We start from the raw sequence: 18,854 nt of genomic DNA on the forward strand, positions 1-18,854 counted from the left end.
GGGGGCAATTGTTCAATGTTGGATCATAAGAGATATCAATGAACAATTTGTATAAATTTAAAGTATGGAAGTTGATTTGTACACATTTTTAAAGTTATGTATAACAACTTCAATTAAAATTTAGATAATATATATATTACTTTCTGTATGCATCGAAAAATTTTGTTATAGCACATCAACTTTGATTTTCCAGATTATTTTGACTGTTCTTTAACATTTACTTTAATTTTAACCAGTTTAGAAATAGATATCAACAGTAAATCCTAACATAGCAAAATGTTTGGGAAGTGCAGTGCCTCAGTATATGAAAGCTATATAGAGAAGCTATGTAATTATGTTAATTGCTACAGGCCAATGTCTTGCCATGGGTGTCCAAGTGTTTAATTGATACCAATACATACCATATCTGATGTTATAACACTAGAATTGATAGTCGAAATATTGTGTAAAGCTAATGGTCCACTTGTTGAACGAGTTATGGAATGATGGGACGCCACTCGATGCATTTCATGATTTAGGAAATTGCGACTGTTCAAGTACATTTCATGTTTCAGTTGTAGCTTCTTGATTTCCTTTCTTGTTAAGCCCCGGATACCAAATCCTACCTGTAAAGAAATTATAAAGATCAATAATCAGCAGATAAACACTATAATAATCGATATGTTAACTTATGAACCAATTTACAAAAATAATTTGGCTGAGAAATCATATTTATACTGAAAATAACTTATTATAAATTACTAATGCTTCTGCATACTGTAAAATATAGATTTGGACACTTGTCTAAAATTAGTTCAATTACCTATGATTACCTTAAACTGTCTGTCAAAAACAGTAGAACATAATGTCATACACCTCCTATTTAAAGGTAATTTTAGACTGGAAGTAACAGTTAAAATCAGCCTTTATTGAAGAAAAAAAAGAACATTTGATGCCAATTTCTGTGTGAATGACATCTATTTCTTGAAATAAGGAATATCTATGGGATCAACCCTATTGTTAACTCAAATTTTTCATCTTGGTGCCAATTGAAGACAAAATCAAATATATTCTATAATCCTGAAAAGTACGGTATATATTTTGTTATTTACACTAACATTTGTTAACCTACCTTAAGCAGTTTTTCTACTTTAAAAGGCATCTCCTGACAAAATTGTAGAAGATTCTGTGGAACACTAGATAAAGCATTAAAATCTCTTGGAGCGCCACTTGTTCTTTTCCCTGTTCAATAGAAGTTTTGTTTTCAATATTTTACATTTTATACGAGTTTCATTTGTTTAAATTTTTAATTAATACCACTCTTTTTTCTTTCTGATTATATCATTTTTGTCATGTTTCAAAATAATTTGAATGAATTCTGGAAATTTTTTTAAAGTTATCAAAAATGAAATTAAAATCTAGTTACCATGGGAGATTTGAATCTAGTCATTAGGTCACAAAATTTAGTAGAGTTATAAATGCCTGTAGATAAATTTGTGAATGTGTACATGAATTCAAATTGATGATGGATTATTGTTAAAGATATTTGGGAATTTAAAATATCTATTCAATTGATATCCAATGGGGAAGGGTTGGAAAATTCTTCACTTGAAATAAAACATACTAGACAATGAATTTAAAACTGAAAGTTTCACATGGAAAGTGTCTTGTAGTATTGTTGTGTGATATGATTTTCATTTCTCTTCATCAAAATATACTTTTTATGAAAATTAATTGAAATGACCTTGGTACAGATAAATGTTAAAGCTAGTACTTGTCACTGTCAATCTCTACACTTCAACATCATAAAATATATAAACTGCTTATAATGTTTAAGTTCATTTTATATAATAGCTTTTGTACATATGGTTAAAAATATTTAGCAAACGATTGTAAAGAAATGAATGGAAATTTTTTGCTACCTACTTAAATCATGCTTACTCACAAGTTGCATGTTTTACAGCCCAATTGGGCAGTAATTTAGGGACGACATCAAAAGTTCAATGAAGGATAAAAAACTTAATTCATATAGTTTCTTTACTGACCCCCCTACCCCCTTCTTAACTTAATTTGGGAAACATTGATTGACTAATAAGGATATATATTAAAATCAATGTCAATTTATACAAAACTTGCAGCAATTTAAAAAAAAAAAAGTTTTAAATTTTTACTTCTTCATAACAAAGACAACACTCTGCCAAATTGAAAATCAGAATATATACATGTTATATAGAAACAGGTAACCTCAGTTTACCAGTCGTTTGATAACCGTTAAAAGTAGGACATGTTTTGATGCTCTACAAATGAATTGCACAAGTCTTTGTATTTCAAAACTAAATCAGATTTCTTTTCATAATAATAATAACCCTAAATATAATGAATACCCTTTATCTAAAACTTACCAGAGTATTTTGTAAATAGTATGAGTATTGATAAAGCTGTTCTGTAGAATACTTTGACACCCTCCAACAAAAAACAATCAACAACACGAATCTGTAAGTATAGGAATACAAATTATACTGTAGAATACTTTGACACCCTCCAACAAAAAACAATCAACAACACGAATCTGAAAATATACGAATCAAAATTATTTGTATATTAACTTTGTAATGCTGGTTTCATGTCATTTAAAAAGATTTTAACTTATAAATCATTTGGTCTCTGGTATCTCATTGGCCATCATACCACATCTTCTTCTTTTTATATTTAAACAAAATTAATTTAGTCAACCATTACTTCTTATAAATTTTAAAGGACAAGGTACTATAAGGCCTGTTTTTGGCACCCCTGTTTTCTCATTTTTCGAATTCTGTTTTGGAAAGCTACTTATTATGTTAAAACCACCCCTGATGTTTGAAGTTTGTTTGGATGAACTTCAAAACCACTAATTTTCACAACTGGGTGAGGTGAGGGGGGTTAACTTTCTGTTATTTTTTAATTATTGTAATTATTATTCATTTTACAGGTGATTTTCCAACAAATGTTTTTATTTTTTTAGTGCCTGCGCCAACGTGACCCAAGATTTTTTTTCATTCCAATGTCATGAGAACTGTTTTTACTGCCTAAATCGCCATAATTTTTTACGGGTCACGTAGGCGCATGCATTTTATTTTAAGAAACAATAGCCGAAAATCGTTATTTTTCCTTCTTTTGACGTTTTTGATGCCCCTTTTCCCGCTTAAACTCCCCCATTTTCTGAAATTAATGGTTTTGAAGTTCATCCAAACAAACTTCAATCCTAAGGGAATATTTTAACATGATAAGTAGATTTCCAAAACAAAATTTAGAAAATGAAAAAAAAGGGGGCCAAAAACGGGCCTTATTGTACCTTGTCCTTTCTAAGACGAACTTGTTTATAAATATCTGTGTATCAACTTAATTAAAGTATTATTACATATTTGCAGGAAAATTAAAAATGAATTTCTTAACCCAACTCACAAAACCTAAAAAAAACAGCAAAAATCTTTTCAGAATACTGACATTATTTAAATGCTTTTTGTAATTTTTTGTTTATTGCTAATTTTGGATTATTGAAAATCTGTTAAATCCTTGTAATGAGGGGGTATAATATCTTTGTAATATTGGTGGCCAATCTCATAAATATAGCACAGAAAAGAATAATTTACCTTGAAATCTGAGTAAAATGTTTTACATCTATAGCTTTTTCCTCTTGGTGTTTATTTCGATTTAAATGAATGTGTTTCATATTTATACTGTTCCTTTATCAATGTTTACAGTTATTTGAAGAGGACCATAGAACTGAAGACTGATTTCAAATCACTTTTTTTTGCCATAATTTCTGAACAATTTCAATAGAAGTGTACCTGACCAAATAACAAAAAATGTAAATCAAGAAAATGCATATTTTTTTATCTAAGATCAAATAAAACCTGTAATAAGTTGTTTGTAAAACAGACAAAAACCAGACCATATTTAGTCGTATGTTTTAACAGAATAAAGGCTTCCACTTAAATTATAAACAACGGAAGAAATAAATCTTACTTCCTTTGTCATCGGACAATACTTAGTACATGTAGTTCATAGCATGTTACCACAAACACACATAGTCCAAAGAAGCAATCCAAATAAACAAGCTAATAAATTTTGATATTTGAAGTTTTACAGAAATGGGAAACATTCTTCATTGTTTACAATAAATAATGTCACATGAAGATTTATTCTACCCATGCAAAGAAAGGTAAGTTTGTTGTTATTAAAAATATCCTTTGATGGACCTTTACCTGCATACATCAGAAAGACAGGTAAAACATTGTAATCACATATTAGTTTTTAATATTTGAAATAAATAAATTTTATAATCAAACATAGGAATAAGATATTGATTTGGTAAGATCTCCTGAATTCATATATATGTACTTTCCTCACTGTTTTATTTTAGGTATTTAAGTATCCTCTGAAATCGTAAGTGAAATAAAATGAGTGCCACTCCTCCTGATACAAGAAATAATAGGCCTGAGAAACAGTAATTCTGAATTGTGTGAGACTAACTTTTTTTGCTTCTATGCATTCTTTTTTTTTATTGCTTTCTCAATTCTTTAATCATGTTATCTTCAATTAAAAAAAAATCTTTTGCTATCCGTTTTGTTATTGCAATATAGTATGACAAACATATATACAAAACAGGATTAAAATATGATGTAGAAACAGACCACAAGGTTTTGTAAACTGAATCATTCTTACTATTAGCCTGAAAAGATTCTATATTTTTGTACTAGGGTATAATGAATTCTGTTAACATAAATCAAATCCTATTAAATGTAGAGAATCAGGAAATTATCATTTTTTCAAAGTGAAATGCAGATAAAGAACTTTTAATATGTGGTGTTAAACTGGTGTTTTTGCTAAAAAAAATATTAAATGTGTAAAATCTTCTACCAATGTTTGAAAAAAATTAAGAAGATATTTTCACAAATTTCCTTTTATTTGTCTTGTCTAAAACTAAATATTTCAAATTCATACATGAGTTGTTTTCTATGGTAATTAACACCTTACAATTTTTTTAAAAAAGGTTCATTTTAGAAATAGACTTTAATAGTACATGTATTCATGATGCAACAACACTGGGCTAACAGTTGTAGTATATGAAGCCTTGTTCTCCAATCTTTTTAACTGACTAAAACATTATTTTTGTTTTAATTTTATTACAAGTCATTGATTTGGTACACTGTTGATTTTTCCTTAGCATTTTAATTCAAGAAGAGTGTTTGAGGCTCAAACCCAATAATTGCTGAAGTTAATAATTTGTGGAATTGTTTATGTTCAATTGTTTTTCCTTATTAGGTATGTTAGGCATCTCTTTACTCAGTTTGAAGCAAAACTTGTAATGTTCATCACTGATCATACTACTGTGTACATTGGGGGAACGTTTTAATTTTTTACCTTACTAACATATGACTGTGACAGTTTATACAATATCACGTCTTACCATGTAATGGAATGGTAGTCCAGAAAATAACCACCATAACCAAGAATCAAATACTGTATCTATATCTTTGGTGTTACAGTTCCGTACTAAATGGACATAAGCTGATTTCTGAAAATATATCATACCACTGTTTCATTATGTAATTACATGTATGTCATTGTCAATTTCAGATGAACAGCAATAAATATATTTTATTTCTGCTTTGAAGCAGAGATTTTGTGACATGGATCAATACATTATTTGTTTTTTTTTAAATAAATGTACATTGTATATCTGTTTTCAATATTTCCCTGCACCACATCTAATGTTGACTGCATTGACTTCCTAAATAATCCGGACTATAGTCATCAGCTTTTTGAAAGGAACTGATAAGCTAATAAATTGCTTCGCTGAGAGCAACTGGATATGACCACAGATGTCCAGCCCTGAATAGTTGGGGCAAAAATGGAGACAATACTTGCACTTGATACAAGTCTAAATTTGGATTGTAATTAAAAATTTGACATAGAATAACTGTAGTCAATGAACTTAGAATTGGTTATAACTTTTTGCTTTTGTGCAATTCATTATTCTGTTGCGAATTGACCACCATCCCCAACCCACCCCTAAAAAAAACCATGTTTAGCCCCTTTTTTGCTTTTGTGAAATACACTATGCCTATTGACCCCCCCCCCCTTTTTCCACAAAAAAAGCAACATTTTACCTCCCAATACCCTTATTTTTGCAAAAAGTCCAAAACCTGATATTTTTTTTTACATATTTTACAAGAAGTGTAAGGGAGGGAAATCAAAACATAGACAACATTGTATTTTAAATGTCATTGGATTACCTCCATAACACTGCTTTTAAATTGTCTTGTCCATTAACCAGAAAAACCTAGTTTTCACCCCCTTTTTTGCCCCTAATTTCTAATTTGTTTTAGCCATAACCCCCAAAAGTCAGTCCTAACCATCCCTTTGTGGTATGGAAACTTATGGCATAATTTCAGAGAGATTCATACACTTAAACACAAGTCATTGTCTAGAAAAAACAAAAATGCTTATTTAGGCCACTTTTTGGCCCCTAATTCCTAAACTGTTAGGACCATAATCCCCAAAATTAATCCCAACCTTCCTTTAGTGGTTTTGAACTTTCTGTTTAAAATTTATAGAGATACATTTACATTTGTACTTAAACTAAAGTTATTGTCTGGAAACTAAATGCATCTTCGGACGACGATGCAGACAATGTCAACATGATAGCATTATACAATGCAAATATTTTTTTTGGGGTCGTATAAAAATAGTGAATCTGAATCAATTTTCCTACAGATAACTACAGACATTCATATAAATAATGTCTTTTGTGTCTTGTGCTGTGTCTCATTGAAGTATACTCCCCTCTCTTTTAAACCATACAGGAATACTATTTTTCTTGAAACAACATTTCAATAGACTATTAGTAGTTTCTTATTTAAATATAATCTTTTATTTTTATTATCAACTCACTGCAAACTTTTTGGTGAGATCTCTCATAACCCGTTTTGATGCTTCATAAGCCACTTTGGTCTGTATGATAAAAGTCTCTTTGGATGTCAGGAGTCCATAAATACAGTTATAAGCATCTGATGGAGTCATGTAATGTAAAAATATGCCAAGTAAGGGATATAATAATGGGCTGTATGTGATATCTGGATTAGTATGGTGTAAGATTGCCAGTATTTTATGTAATTGTTGAACTCCATCCACAGATAAATGGTAGGTCATTAAATTGTCAAAATCCACAAATGAAGGTAGTTGAACATCTTTAATTTTTCCTGCAAAAAAAATACAAACAGTATTATAGCATCATCAGATTATTTTTAGGAACCCAATCATCATATGTATATTGCCTGAGAACATATATAAAATGCAAATTAAAAACAAAACAACTGCTTGTTGAATGTTCTCAAGCATTTTTAATCAGATCAAATTTTGTTTACATGTAATTTCATCCCCTTTATTACAATTCTATGAATAAAACATTAAGAAATAATAAGTACAAAAATGTAATACAATGTCCCAAAGGTGCAATGGCATATATGCATATGTATTTTCCTACATCTTATACACTGTCCAATCTTTTGCAATCAATTAAGTTAGCTTATTTGTAAAACTAATTTCGTTACTTTTTTGTAGGTATTGTATTTATTAATTTTCATTTTTACTTGTTTTTTTTTTTATATAAGTCACCATTAAATTTGATATAAATAGTGTGATAATTTGTTCTCCTACTTGTAAATCTAATTTTGCTGATTAATTTTGCTCTTCATCAAACTCCAAAAGTTTTTGACCAAAATATGGATAAAAATTATCATTCAGGGGAAATAACTTCTATAAGGAATTGGTATAAAACTCAGCCATAATGACTGATTTGAAGATCTTATTGTGATTATAAACAACTTTTCTTTTTATCTGTTTTTATTCTTTATCTGAAGTCATGGTATAAGTTCATGCCTAAACTGCAAAAATGGAAAATATCAACTTTCAAGGGCAATAACTCCTCTCAGGGGCCAGCAAAATTACTGTTACAAATCATGAAAGTTAGTGTACTTGACAATTAGGATTTCAATTTATTTTGAAATGTTTTGTTTGGCTATATATTAGTTTCTATGAGTACATTTTCATAATCATGATTATGTATATATTAAGGGGATCAATGCTCTGTGAAAGTACATATTTGTGTACATTTGTAAGGTCAATTAACTTCTAAATGTATTCATCTATACATACTGTAAAAGATGGACAGGTTTTGTCTTTATTTAATAAATATTTATATAATTACCTTTCATACATACATGACATATACATTTATGTGAACTACAATGTATTTCTTTATTTCAATTTATTATTCATGCAGTCACACAAATATCATCAGATTATGACTAAACATGGAGAAAAAAATGTCTCACTTAATTCAGAAACGCACATTACATAAGTTAACCTCACCGACAAAAATTCCGCAAACTAATGGTTCTAGTCTGTAGTTCAGTGATTGATGTGGTTAATGTCTGTGATATTTGACTTTCTTATATTGTTTTGTTTTATATGAGGTTTTCTTATTTAAATTATTTCACATTTGTCAGGTCAGTACCTTTTATAGAAGACTATACAGTATACTATGGGTATTTTCACTGTTGAAGACTGTAGCCTATAGCATTATTGTTGGAACCCCCTCTTTTTTTGGACGATCAATGCATTTGAATGGGAGCATACAGTTGGAACCCCCCTTTTTAAAATGGCTGGATCCGCCCCGGTATACTTACTGTCTCCTAATAGATCCCTTTCTAACTCTGTGTACACATCTTCTTTAGCTTTAATTCAAAGTAATTACAATTACAAGTATACTTACTGTCTCCTAGCAGATCCCCTTCTAACTCTGTGTACACATCTCCTTTAGCTTTATGTAAATATTTACAGATCTGCATCCACAGCGTCTCCCGACATGGATGATTTGGTAACCAACTGTTTGTTCGTAATACATGTTTGACTACTGCCAGATCATTGTTTTTCAATCCAGTCATAACAGCACCATAGCTGTCATAATCGTTGGCATTTGAGGTGTAATATTCCTCAGAGAAAGTTATCTCCCTGGCTGATTTGTCAACTAGTTCAGAGAATCCCGATACCACAGTCTCGGCAGCCACAATCTCATACTGATTATTAATTACTTCATCCAGGCTATTACCTAATTCCTCCTGACTTTTAACTATTTCTTCCTGAGTATCAATAACTTCTTTCTTTTCTTCTTTCTCATTTTTATCTTCTTCCTTCTGACTACTCTCACTTATCAATTTGTCTCTTTCAATAACGGCATGCATGTTTCTACCCCATTTTTTTACCCAGTTTTCACATGATGTTTTTACACTGTATCTACTTTTTCCATTCCTACTTTATGTCTGTTTCATTATGTTTTTAATCTGTCTTTAGTGTGTACTGTCTATCACCTTAAAATAAATAAATCCAATTAAATATTCAGTTTTAGATGACATGGATGTCTACCCTTTAGGTCAACCTCTTCTCAACTGTTTATGTTTTATAGTTTTTAATAATTATTTTCTTTTTTTTCTGCGTATAATAAATACATGTACATGATGAAATGATTTATATTAGTAAGAACAAAAGTAAACACAGACAAACAATGACTTCAGACAGTTCTGTACGACGTGTCACAACCAAGCTTGTTCTTATCCTCAGGACAAAAATATTAATTTATCCATTCATATATAGTATTACATATCATGTTTAACATGTATATACAACAATAAAATATATGAATCTAAAACGTGCTATTAAAATCATAAATTGAAATACAGCAGGTATTCTCTAAAATTCAGACTGATAATAAACCTCCCAATAAAAAACCTTTTTAATTTGAAATATTTACTGCATACATGTGCACTTCAAAATACCGAATAAAACTCAACATTTAAAATTTATGATTGCAGTATTTTCTTTGATGCTCAAGTATAAAATATCAATATGTTTCCAACCTGAACATTTATTATGTACTACATTGTAATACTTGTTTCTGCGATGCTCTCCATTTTCAATTTAAATCTTTGAAGTGTATTCATGTACATGTGTACCTCTCCAAAATATATTTATTAACATTAATATGCAAAATGTACTTTTTATGAAAAATATGAATATCTACCTACTAGGAACATGAAATTAATGCATGTACAAATGTAGCATGATCTTATCTTATATCTCTAAGAAAGATATGTATTCTTAAGACAAAATTCAATAATACTTATAGCCAGTACTTATACTTTTCTGGATAATGTCTTTCTACCACTTTCACACTTCAAATTGTCATATATAAAATATCCAACTGTACACTAACTTAATACCATGGGCTTTCAATATCAAATCAAATTATATACATGAAGCTAAGACAATTCAACATATTGTCATTTGTAACAACCACTACTAAATTACAGGCTCCAGACTTTAGACAGGCACAAATAGAATGTGGCAGGGTTAAACATGTTTGCCTTTTCTAGCCCCACTACCTTCCCACTAACCTGGGACAGTGGTTTAACATTAATCAAAGTGCTTGTAAGCACTGAATGGTAAAGATTGCTTAAAATTATTAGTGGGAATTAAAATTAAATATTGCATTGAATGAAGCATTGGTTGTAGATGTTTCAACTACAATTCTGGACAATGGGAGATAACTCCAATTTTTAAAGATGAATTTAACAATGACATCATTACGGTAATATTTTTAGAACAAACATTAGATTCCTGCACCTTGCAAGTTATGCAATTTTCTTGCGCAACATCGTTTTGTGACTTGCATATATCTGAGCATATATATTAACATTGATACATTTCTGTAAATATTCATGGATAGGATGTTCGGAATGTTATAATCAATGCACTATATTTTGTGTATTAAAAAGGTAGTGATAAGCCTAAGTCAGTAACATAGGGTTTTGATTGCATTTCATGCAATCTTAACCCCAAAACAAGAATGTGTCCATAGTGCACGGATGACAGCCTCACTTGCACTATCATTTTCTATGTTGTGTGGACCATGAAATTAGGGTAAAAAAAAATCTAATTTTGCAAGATCATATCATATGGAACATGTGCACTAAGTTTCAAGTTGATTGGACTTCCGACTTCATAAAAAATAACTTGACCAAAACTTTAAACCTTAAGCGGGACAGATAAATAGACGAATGACAAAAATGAACAGACCCACAGACCAAAAAGCGGCACTATAATTAAAAAGATCATATCTGATTATCATAAGGTACTAAGTTTCAAGTTGATTTATATCAACTTCAGCAAAAACTAATTGACCAAAAACTTTAACCTGAAGAGGGACAGACAAACGGAAAAACAGACGAACAAACGCATCAACCAAGGAACGGATCCAAGGACATAAAAACTTAATGCACCTAGGTTGGGCATAAAAAAGAACAAACTATAAAGTCAGTTGAACAGTGCTTTATCAGATTGATACAAAGCAAAAAATTAAACTAACAAAAACACAAAAGACACAAAGTATAGATCTTTGAGTACTTGCAGTTACTCATTTCTAGCTACCGGTATAGTTCAAAGCCAATAGAACTTATAACAAATTCATATTTAATATCATATAGACTATAAAAAGACTAATCATCCAACTTACAATGGATTCAGTTAAAGACGTCATAAACAGTCAGAGCAAAACATGACCTCGTTCAATGCCAAAATATAAAGATATTTATAGATTGTAAAACAGTGATCATGAATGTACACAATGTGTAAAACAAGAATAGTTTTTTTGTTTTAATTTATTGATATCAAAATCAATATTTGTACCTATAAAACAATATTTAAAGATCTAATTATAATCACAGATCTAATTATAACAGTGTTGAACTGGTTACCTTTAAGAATAAGTTTATTTTATACTAAACTAAAGGATCGATGAGTTTAACCTCTCTTGCGACTGAATGTCATAAATGTTGGTCAATATATTCATCACAAAATAGGTTTATCAAATTAAAGAAAAACGTTGCAACATGTACACATGTATGCATTTATACTTATAGCAAAAGCTGACATAATTTAAAAAAATGATCACATAACAATTTACCCTTGAAGGCTTCCACCATCCACTGATTTCAGGAAATGTATAAAATCATGTACTGTGTTACATTACAAGTACAAATGTTTACACCTAATTAAATTCATCTATATTTGTCAGACAATGTATATGCAAATCATTACATCACCTATAAAAGGATTGGTATTTAACATAAACTATCGAAATTAATATCACCTTCATAGTTAATTTGTATTCCTTCAGAACCTTAACCCAATTTTCCTAGTGGCATTTAATATTTTCATACAGTATTGGCTTTCAAGGTGTTTTTTTTTTTTTTTTTTCACATGTACAAATGTAAGACAAATATAGATCTCCTTAATTTGTGATTTTTACAATCATATAAACTTGTCTGGCACATTTCCCGTTTTATGCTTTAAAATACATGTACACTACTTTACGTCACATACTACGATATCACAAGATGAAAACTAGAATAAATTGTTTTATTAATTTTAAATGAAAAGATAACTGAGTCAAACATTTTTTTAAATAGTTTTCATCACAAAAAAATGGATCTTTTCCACATTTTCAGACGATTTGTGTCCACAAGGTGACACTTTTTCAAAACTAAATTATGATGATGCCCCCACTTGCATATAACGATACAAAGGGACATAACTCAAGAACAAAGTGACGCTAGTTATTAAATTCAAACTTAATCTGTTTTAATGTGGTTACAAGCATTGTGTATAAGTTTTATAACATTTGTTTTAGGCAAACTAATTTGTCTAAAGTTAGAGAATGGAAATGAAAAATACAGCAATTTGTCCATTTGTAAAGGGCATTACTCTAGATCTAGAACATTAAAAGTGACTCCACGAAAATTTGAATTTTACTGAAATTTGTGCTAATAAGCATTGTTTATAAGTTTCATAACATTTTGTTCAGGCAAACTCAAGTGAGAGAACGTAACGAAAAATTCAGCAATTTTTCCATTTGTGATGAACAGTAAAAGTTACCTCAACAAAATTCAAACTTGATCTGTGTTTTATTCGGTAATAAGCATTTTGTATAAAGATTCATAACATTTGGTTGAGACAAACTTAAGTTACAGAATGGAAACAAAAAATTCAGCATTTTTTCATTTGTAAAGGAGCATAACTCAACATGCTCAAGAAAGGTGAAAGTGACACCACCCAATTTCAAACTTGTGTTTTGTGGTTGTAAGCATTATGTAAAAGTTTCATAACATTAGGTTTGACAAAAACTAAAGTTAAATAACAGAAACTAATTAAAGTGTAATTTTGAATGTACAGACATACAGACTGACATACAGATAGATGTAGATACAATTAAAAGTAACACTAAAGGCTCCCTCTGATATGGCAGGGTAATAAAAAAAATAGACAAAGATTTGGTACTGTAAAATTATTATTTTTTAGATCAAAATTACAATACAATACAGTCAAAAGCAAACATTTGGAAATAATATTTTCTTCTGTTATATAATTACCGGTACTAACATTAATTTTTGAAATATGAATGAAAATTGGCCTATCATGTTAGTGGATCTACTACTAGACACAGGTATTATGAAGATAATGACCTGATAATATTAAGCAGTAATCTAGGTTTTAATATATATAAAACAGGATTATACTTAAGATGATGTAATTGTAATTAAATAACTGTAACCCTTTGTATATATTGTAACAACAACAAATTATATGCAAAGGGAGTTAACTGTTATTGTTCTAAATTGACAATCCTGCATTTATTTTTTGTATGCTCATTCGAATATAGGACAGAAAGTCACAGGACAAAAAGTCACAGACAAAAAGTCACGGACAAAAAGTCACAGGACAAAAAGTCACAATTCATTTTTTCTGATTATTTTCTTTGAATAAAAAATGCTTATTTTTACAAAAATATTTTTGTATTTTTCTTAATGTATTGTATATTAACCAACTTTGTAAGCAAAATTTATCAAAAAAATATCAAAGATGATCAAATAATTGTTAAGAAAAAAAAATGTCAAAGTAGATTGGCACTCAAATGGCTTCATGGTGCCAAGAAATATGTCCTTTGCATGATTAAAATAAATAAATCTTCATTTTTCAAGTAAAATGATAAATTCCATTAACTTTAATATGAATATATGTATTAAAAAGTAAATATTTCAAGATATTTCTCTTATATATTCCAACAATTGTCAAAAAATTATTTGTGACTTTTTGTCCTATCAAATTTGTGACTTTATGTCCTGTGACTTTTTGTCCTGTGACTTTCTGTCCATTTACCGCTCATTCAACTGTCTCCATAAAAAGCTTCATGTAAGAGTTACAGCATATGTTTGATAATGCATTTTAATACAATTCTGCCTCTGATTGTTATTTTTATTGTGAAAGTTGTTTATTTTATTTCCAGTTTTGATCATTATAATATTGATTTTAATTTCTCAAAAACAACACTAAATATAACCAAAAGGGAAGAAATTATTTAAGATAAAAATTAATAAATATATATTTGTAGGTGAAAATACAATTCAAATCAGAATGTATAACATATATTTGTTAATTTCTAATAATTCATAAATATATATAATTAAAAGAATAACAGCTGAAATAACCAAAACATTGGACAATACAACAGACCATACCAAGAAATGGATCATTACATGTATATGTGTATTAATAATGTCTCATTATCTTTTTGATTTCTGCTACATAATGTATTAAAAATATATTTCATAATAAATATTTAGGTATGTGCAAAAGATAAGAATAATAAAATTGGAAAAACATGGAAAACATATATCCTTTACCTGTACATATCCTCTCTGATTAAAATATCTTAAAAGGTTTGAACTTAATCTGACCTTATACATACTTTCTTATCCCTTTAAGTCATATATTCAAAGATGATTAAAGTCTGATATGATTATTAGTGACCTTTAACATGTTTAAATTTTTTAATGCTCTAAAATATCTTTTCTGAATTTTTAATAAAATAACGAAAAAAAACATAATATGAAATGACACTAAACTCATTATGAATTGAATGTCATTTATCTGTCAACGGCCATTAATTGTTTTATTGTCATGTAATTTTTCATTGATTTCTTAGATACAAAACAATTTGTTGAATGTCAAGGTTCATAAGTTTGAACTGTTTATCATTGCAGCAATAACTCCTATAAGGCCAATTATATGCTATATATTCCTTCACATTGGACTTATGTAGGTCTTGAACTGCTGATAATTTTTGCTGTTATAGATAATAAGTTAGTTTGACATGTTTATTATGACATCACTATCAATATGTGTGCACCACTTATAACTGTCTCAACTCTCAAGTATACATGTATATCATCCTACTTATATAAATATTACACTCAGAAATTTGTCTTACTTATATAAATTTTACACTCACAAATGTGTCCTACTTATATAAATAATACACTCAGAAATGTGTCCTACTTATATAAATATTACACTCAGAAATGTGTCCTACTTATATAAATATTACATTAAGAAATGTGTCCTACTTATATAAATATTACACTCAGAAATGTGTCCTTATATAAATATTACACTCAGAAATGTGTCCTTATATAAATATTACACTCAGAAATGTGTCCTTATATAAATATTACACTCAGAAATGTGTCCTCCCCATCAAAAGTGTTAAGTTTCTCTAAACATGTCCAATCCATGTCACTGTATATGTATGCCTAACAGTTTTTAAAAAGCTTAAACATGTTCTTTCATTCATGCCCAATTGCTTCCTTTTTTATAAATCTCAATGGGCATACATCTCTATGAAAGTTTATTACATGTACAATAATTTTGAAGATATTTCCAGACAACTTAATTTCCTTGAGATCTGATTTCATTAACTGAATAAATTGAGGTATTCCTCAAATCCTTAAAAAAGACCTTCAATGCATTTTATTTTTTCATCTAGATTTACTAGTCTGGAAACTTGATATCACATCTTGTACATATACATGATATATGACCATGTCAAATTTTGAAATTTTTCACTAGTCCAAATCAATATTTTCTTGTCTGGGGCATTGAACTACTGGCTATCAGTGCAGACTGACATAGCAATTTCTAGGTATTCATCTCATGTCTAACAGAATTACCACTTTGATCCCTTCCTACAGAAGCCACTGCTGACCATGACAAGTATCTTATTCATGATATGATTTGTGCGTCTTAATGGCCTTAAATAAGATTTTAGGTGTTTTCATTCATTCACAAAATAGATCTGCTTAATATATTGAAGCAACTTATAAGTGTTCCATAAATACATGTACAAGGCTGAAATATCCATTGTCAGACAGGTTTCCCAAGTTACAAAACGAAGGATAGGATGTAAAAATGCAGATCTGTATAAAGGTAAATGTCATGACTTTAATGTTCATATGTTGCAGTATAAATAAAACTTACTTAATTTCGTGGTAAAAGTATACTTGTTTTGGCAAGGTTAATATTTTGGAATATTAGAACAAAAAAAATCATACATGTTTCCGGGGAGTGATAAAAGAAATGGGATTTTTAGAAACACAATTTTGAGTGACACGGACATGTTTCAAAGGCTAGCAAAGAAATGTTCACTGAAAATCATTAAATCCTGACTAAAGAGAGAGAGAGAGAGACCTCTTCCAATGTTGCCTTTGATTCAATGTTACCAGGTTGACATTTCATAATCTACAAATATAATACAGTAAAAAAGTTATCCATTAGTATACATAGTTATCCATCAGTACTTATGAACAGAAAAATTAACAATTTCCGCTCTTTGGTCCAGTTGCTGTCTCCTTGACACATTTCCCATTTCCATTCTCAATTTTATATAACTATATATATCTCTATATATACATGTATGTAGGTAAGGGTCATCTTAAAGCCATGTATATACAGACCAGTACAGTAGAACTAAGTTACTTGCTATGCAGTCATAATCATTGAATTAGATGTATAAATTCAAATATAATTAACTATTTTATGGTTTATACGTTAGATTTGAATATCATGCAATATGACAGTACCGGAATGAGCATTCTCATTTTCCCTTTATTGAAGGGAAACAGATGAATTTACTAGATCAATGAATTACTTTCTGGTATTTATTTCAGTTTTACAGTATTGATACATGGTATTTACCGGTAGATGAATATAAATTTCCAGATCAATTACATGTATGGGATCATTTACTACAACATCTGTCATGTCTGTGAATTTAACAAATTCAAAATAGCCAACGTTAACAAATTAAATAAAAAAGCTATAAAAATCAAATTCCAACACTACCTGTCACCAAGATGAAATCCAATTATAATGATGATCATTACATTGATTGGAGCCTATATAATATCGGTAGAAATTCTTGTTTTCTCTAAGATTGATCCCCTCAGCTGATTCAACAAATCAATACATGAGAAAACCAAATGTAATGTATGATACTGCAGCATAAATTGAATACCAAAAAAGATCAATGTATTTGCATATATTCACAATGATATGTACAAAACTGCACATGTTACTATATGTGCATGTAATTTTACCTCAGACCTGCATTATTTTCATTTTTTTTTTATCGATTTAGGCATTTCTATAAAAATCAATTACATATAAGCATGTAAAAAGAGCTCTGCATCATATAAAGAAGAGGTTCCAGGGAGTCAGAATTGCTAACCTTGCATAACTGTCCACTAACATGACTAAGCTGAACTTGTACTCTTACATCCTGGATTTCCTTTGGAGTAAAATAGTGACTAATTGAAAGACCAGAATTAATAATAAAATTGAGAATGGAAACTTTTTTCAAGCGTTTTATTTGATGTTGTATCAAATGCATGCAGGGGTCGAAATTAGCGCTGGTCCGGTGGTCCGAGACCAGTAAAATTTGCGTCTGACCAGTAGATTGTGTCAGCTGGTGGTCCGGCGGACCAGTAGAAATTTGCCGTTAAATCTCTGATTGCTTCGCAATCTCGGTTTGTTTACAAAAGAATTTACCTGCGACATCAATTACGGGGGAAACTATGTATTTCAGTTGATAAAGTTGTCAATAAATAAACTCATCATAGATACCAGCACTCAATTTTGCATGTCATTGTTGCAGGACCAGTAGATTTGGAGCGGGACCAGTTGATTTTCAGTCCACTGGTCCGGCTGGCCAGTACACAAAAAAGCTTAAATTCGACCCCTGGCATGTACATGTACATCCAACTTTAGTCTTACATGTACAAAATGTACATAGGTATACATGTATCAGGATCTAATTATCTGTATAACTATATAACATTTTTTATTATTTCGTATAGAAATGGTGAAACAATCTTTGAGTAGTTGCTATGACAAGATAGGTCATGGCCAAATATTTCGAAGCTCAAACAGACATGTTCTCTGGGAAACTCAATGGACTGGGTGATCCTTAAACTATTAAGACAATTTAACACCTTAAAATAGATACAATGAACATATATGATGTATATACTAGCACTACAAAAAATATTAAGTCAAAATATGTCATTATTATTACATATGTGTACATTATATTTAATGTAACAAGAGGTACTCCTGAACCTGTATCGCTCACCTATTGAAGAAAATCACTAGTTAGCTAATCAGTATTCATTTATGCACATACTATATATACATGTATATATAATTATTCTTTGAATTGGTGATCATTTGCGTAATTTACATGTTCAGCATAGGCCTACTCTAATATTTTTTAACACCTAAAACTGCAAAAATCAGTAAACTCAGTAAGGGTTTTCAAAAATATCAGAGTAGAGAGATTTTATCATACTGATCATTTATAATGTAGCTCTCACATGTATATA

The 18,854-nt window shown here is 29.6% G+C and overlaps 2 protein-coding genes across 8 annotated transcripts in view; one reads left to right on the plus strand and one right to left on the minus strand.

Moving 5' to 3' along the window:
• LOC139517536 (arylacetamide deacetylase-like) overlaps window positions 1–18,854 on the plus strand; it is a 572,982-nt gene that overhangs the window by 139,346 nt on the left and 414,782 nt on the right. The gene's annotated exons all lie outside the window — the stretch shown is intronic.
• LOC139517518 (GTPase-activating protein skywalker-like) overlaps window positions 1–18,854 on the minus strand; it is a 34,119-nt gene that overhangs the window by 12,659 nt on the left and 2,606 nt on the right. For 2 of the 7 annotated variants that reach the window (XM_071308680.1, XM_071308678.1), the window contains exons 2-7: window positions 8,798–9,392; window positions 6,916–7,223; window positions 5,429–5,536; window positions 2,382–2,472; window positions 1,112–1,221; window positions 402–605 (exon numbers count right to left, since the gene is read on the minus strand). In XM_071308680.1, coding sequence (XP_071164781.1) covers window positions 402–605; window positions 1,112–1,221; window positions 2,382–2,472; window positions 5,429–5,536; window positions 6,916–7,223; window positions 8,798–9,266 — 1,290 coding nt within the window. In that variant the 5' untranslated portion in view covers window positions 9,267–9,392. Of the gene's footprint in view, window positions 1–401; window positions 606–1,107; window positions 1,222–2,381; window positions 2,473–5,428; window positions 5,537–6,915; window positions 7,224–8,797; window positions 9,393–12,043; window positions 12,157–17,316; window positions 17,442–18,854 lie in introns of those variants that run through there. The other 5 variants (XM_071308679.1, XM_071308676.1, XM_071308682.1 and 2 more) reach the window with 4 other exon arrangements.

Source organism: Mytilus edulis, chromosome 3 (genome assembly GCF_963676685.1).
Source record: "Mytilus edulis chromosome 3, xbMytEdul2.2, whole genome shotgun sequence".
NCBI lineage: Eukaryota > Metazoa > Mollusca > Bivalvia > Mytilida > Mytilidae > Mytilus > Mytilus edulis.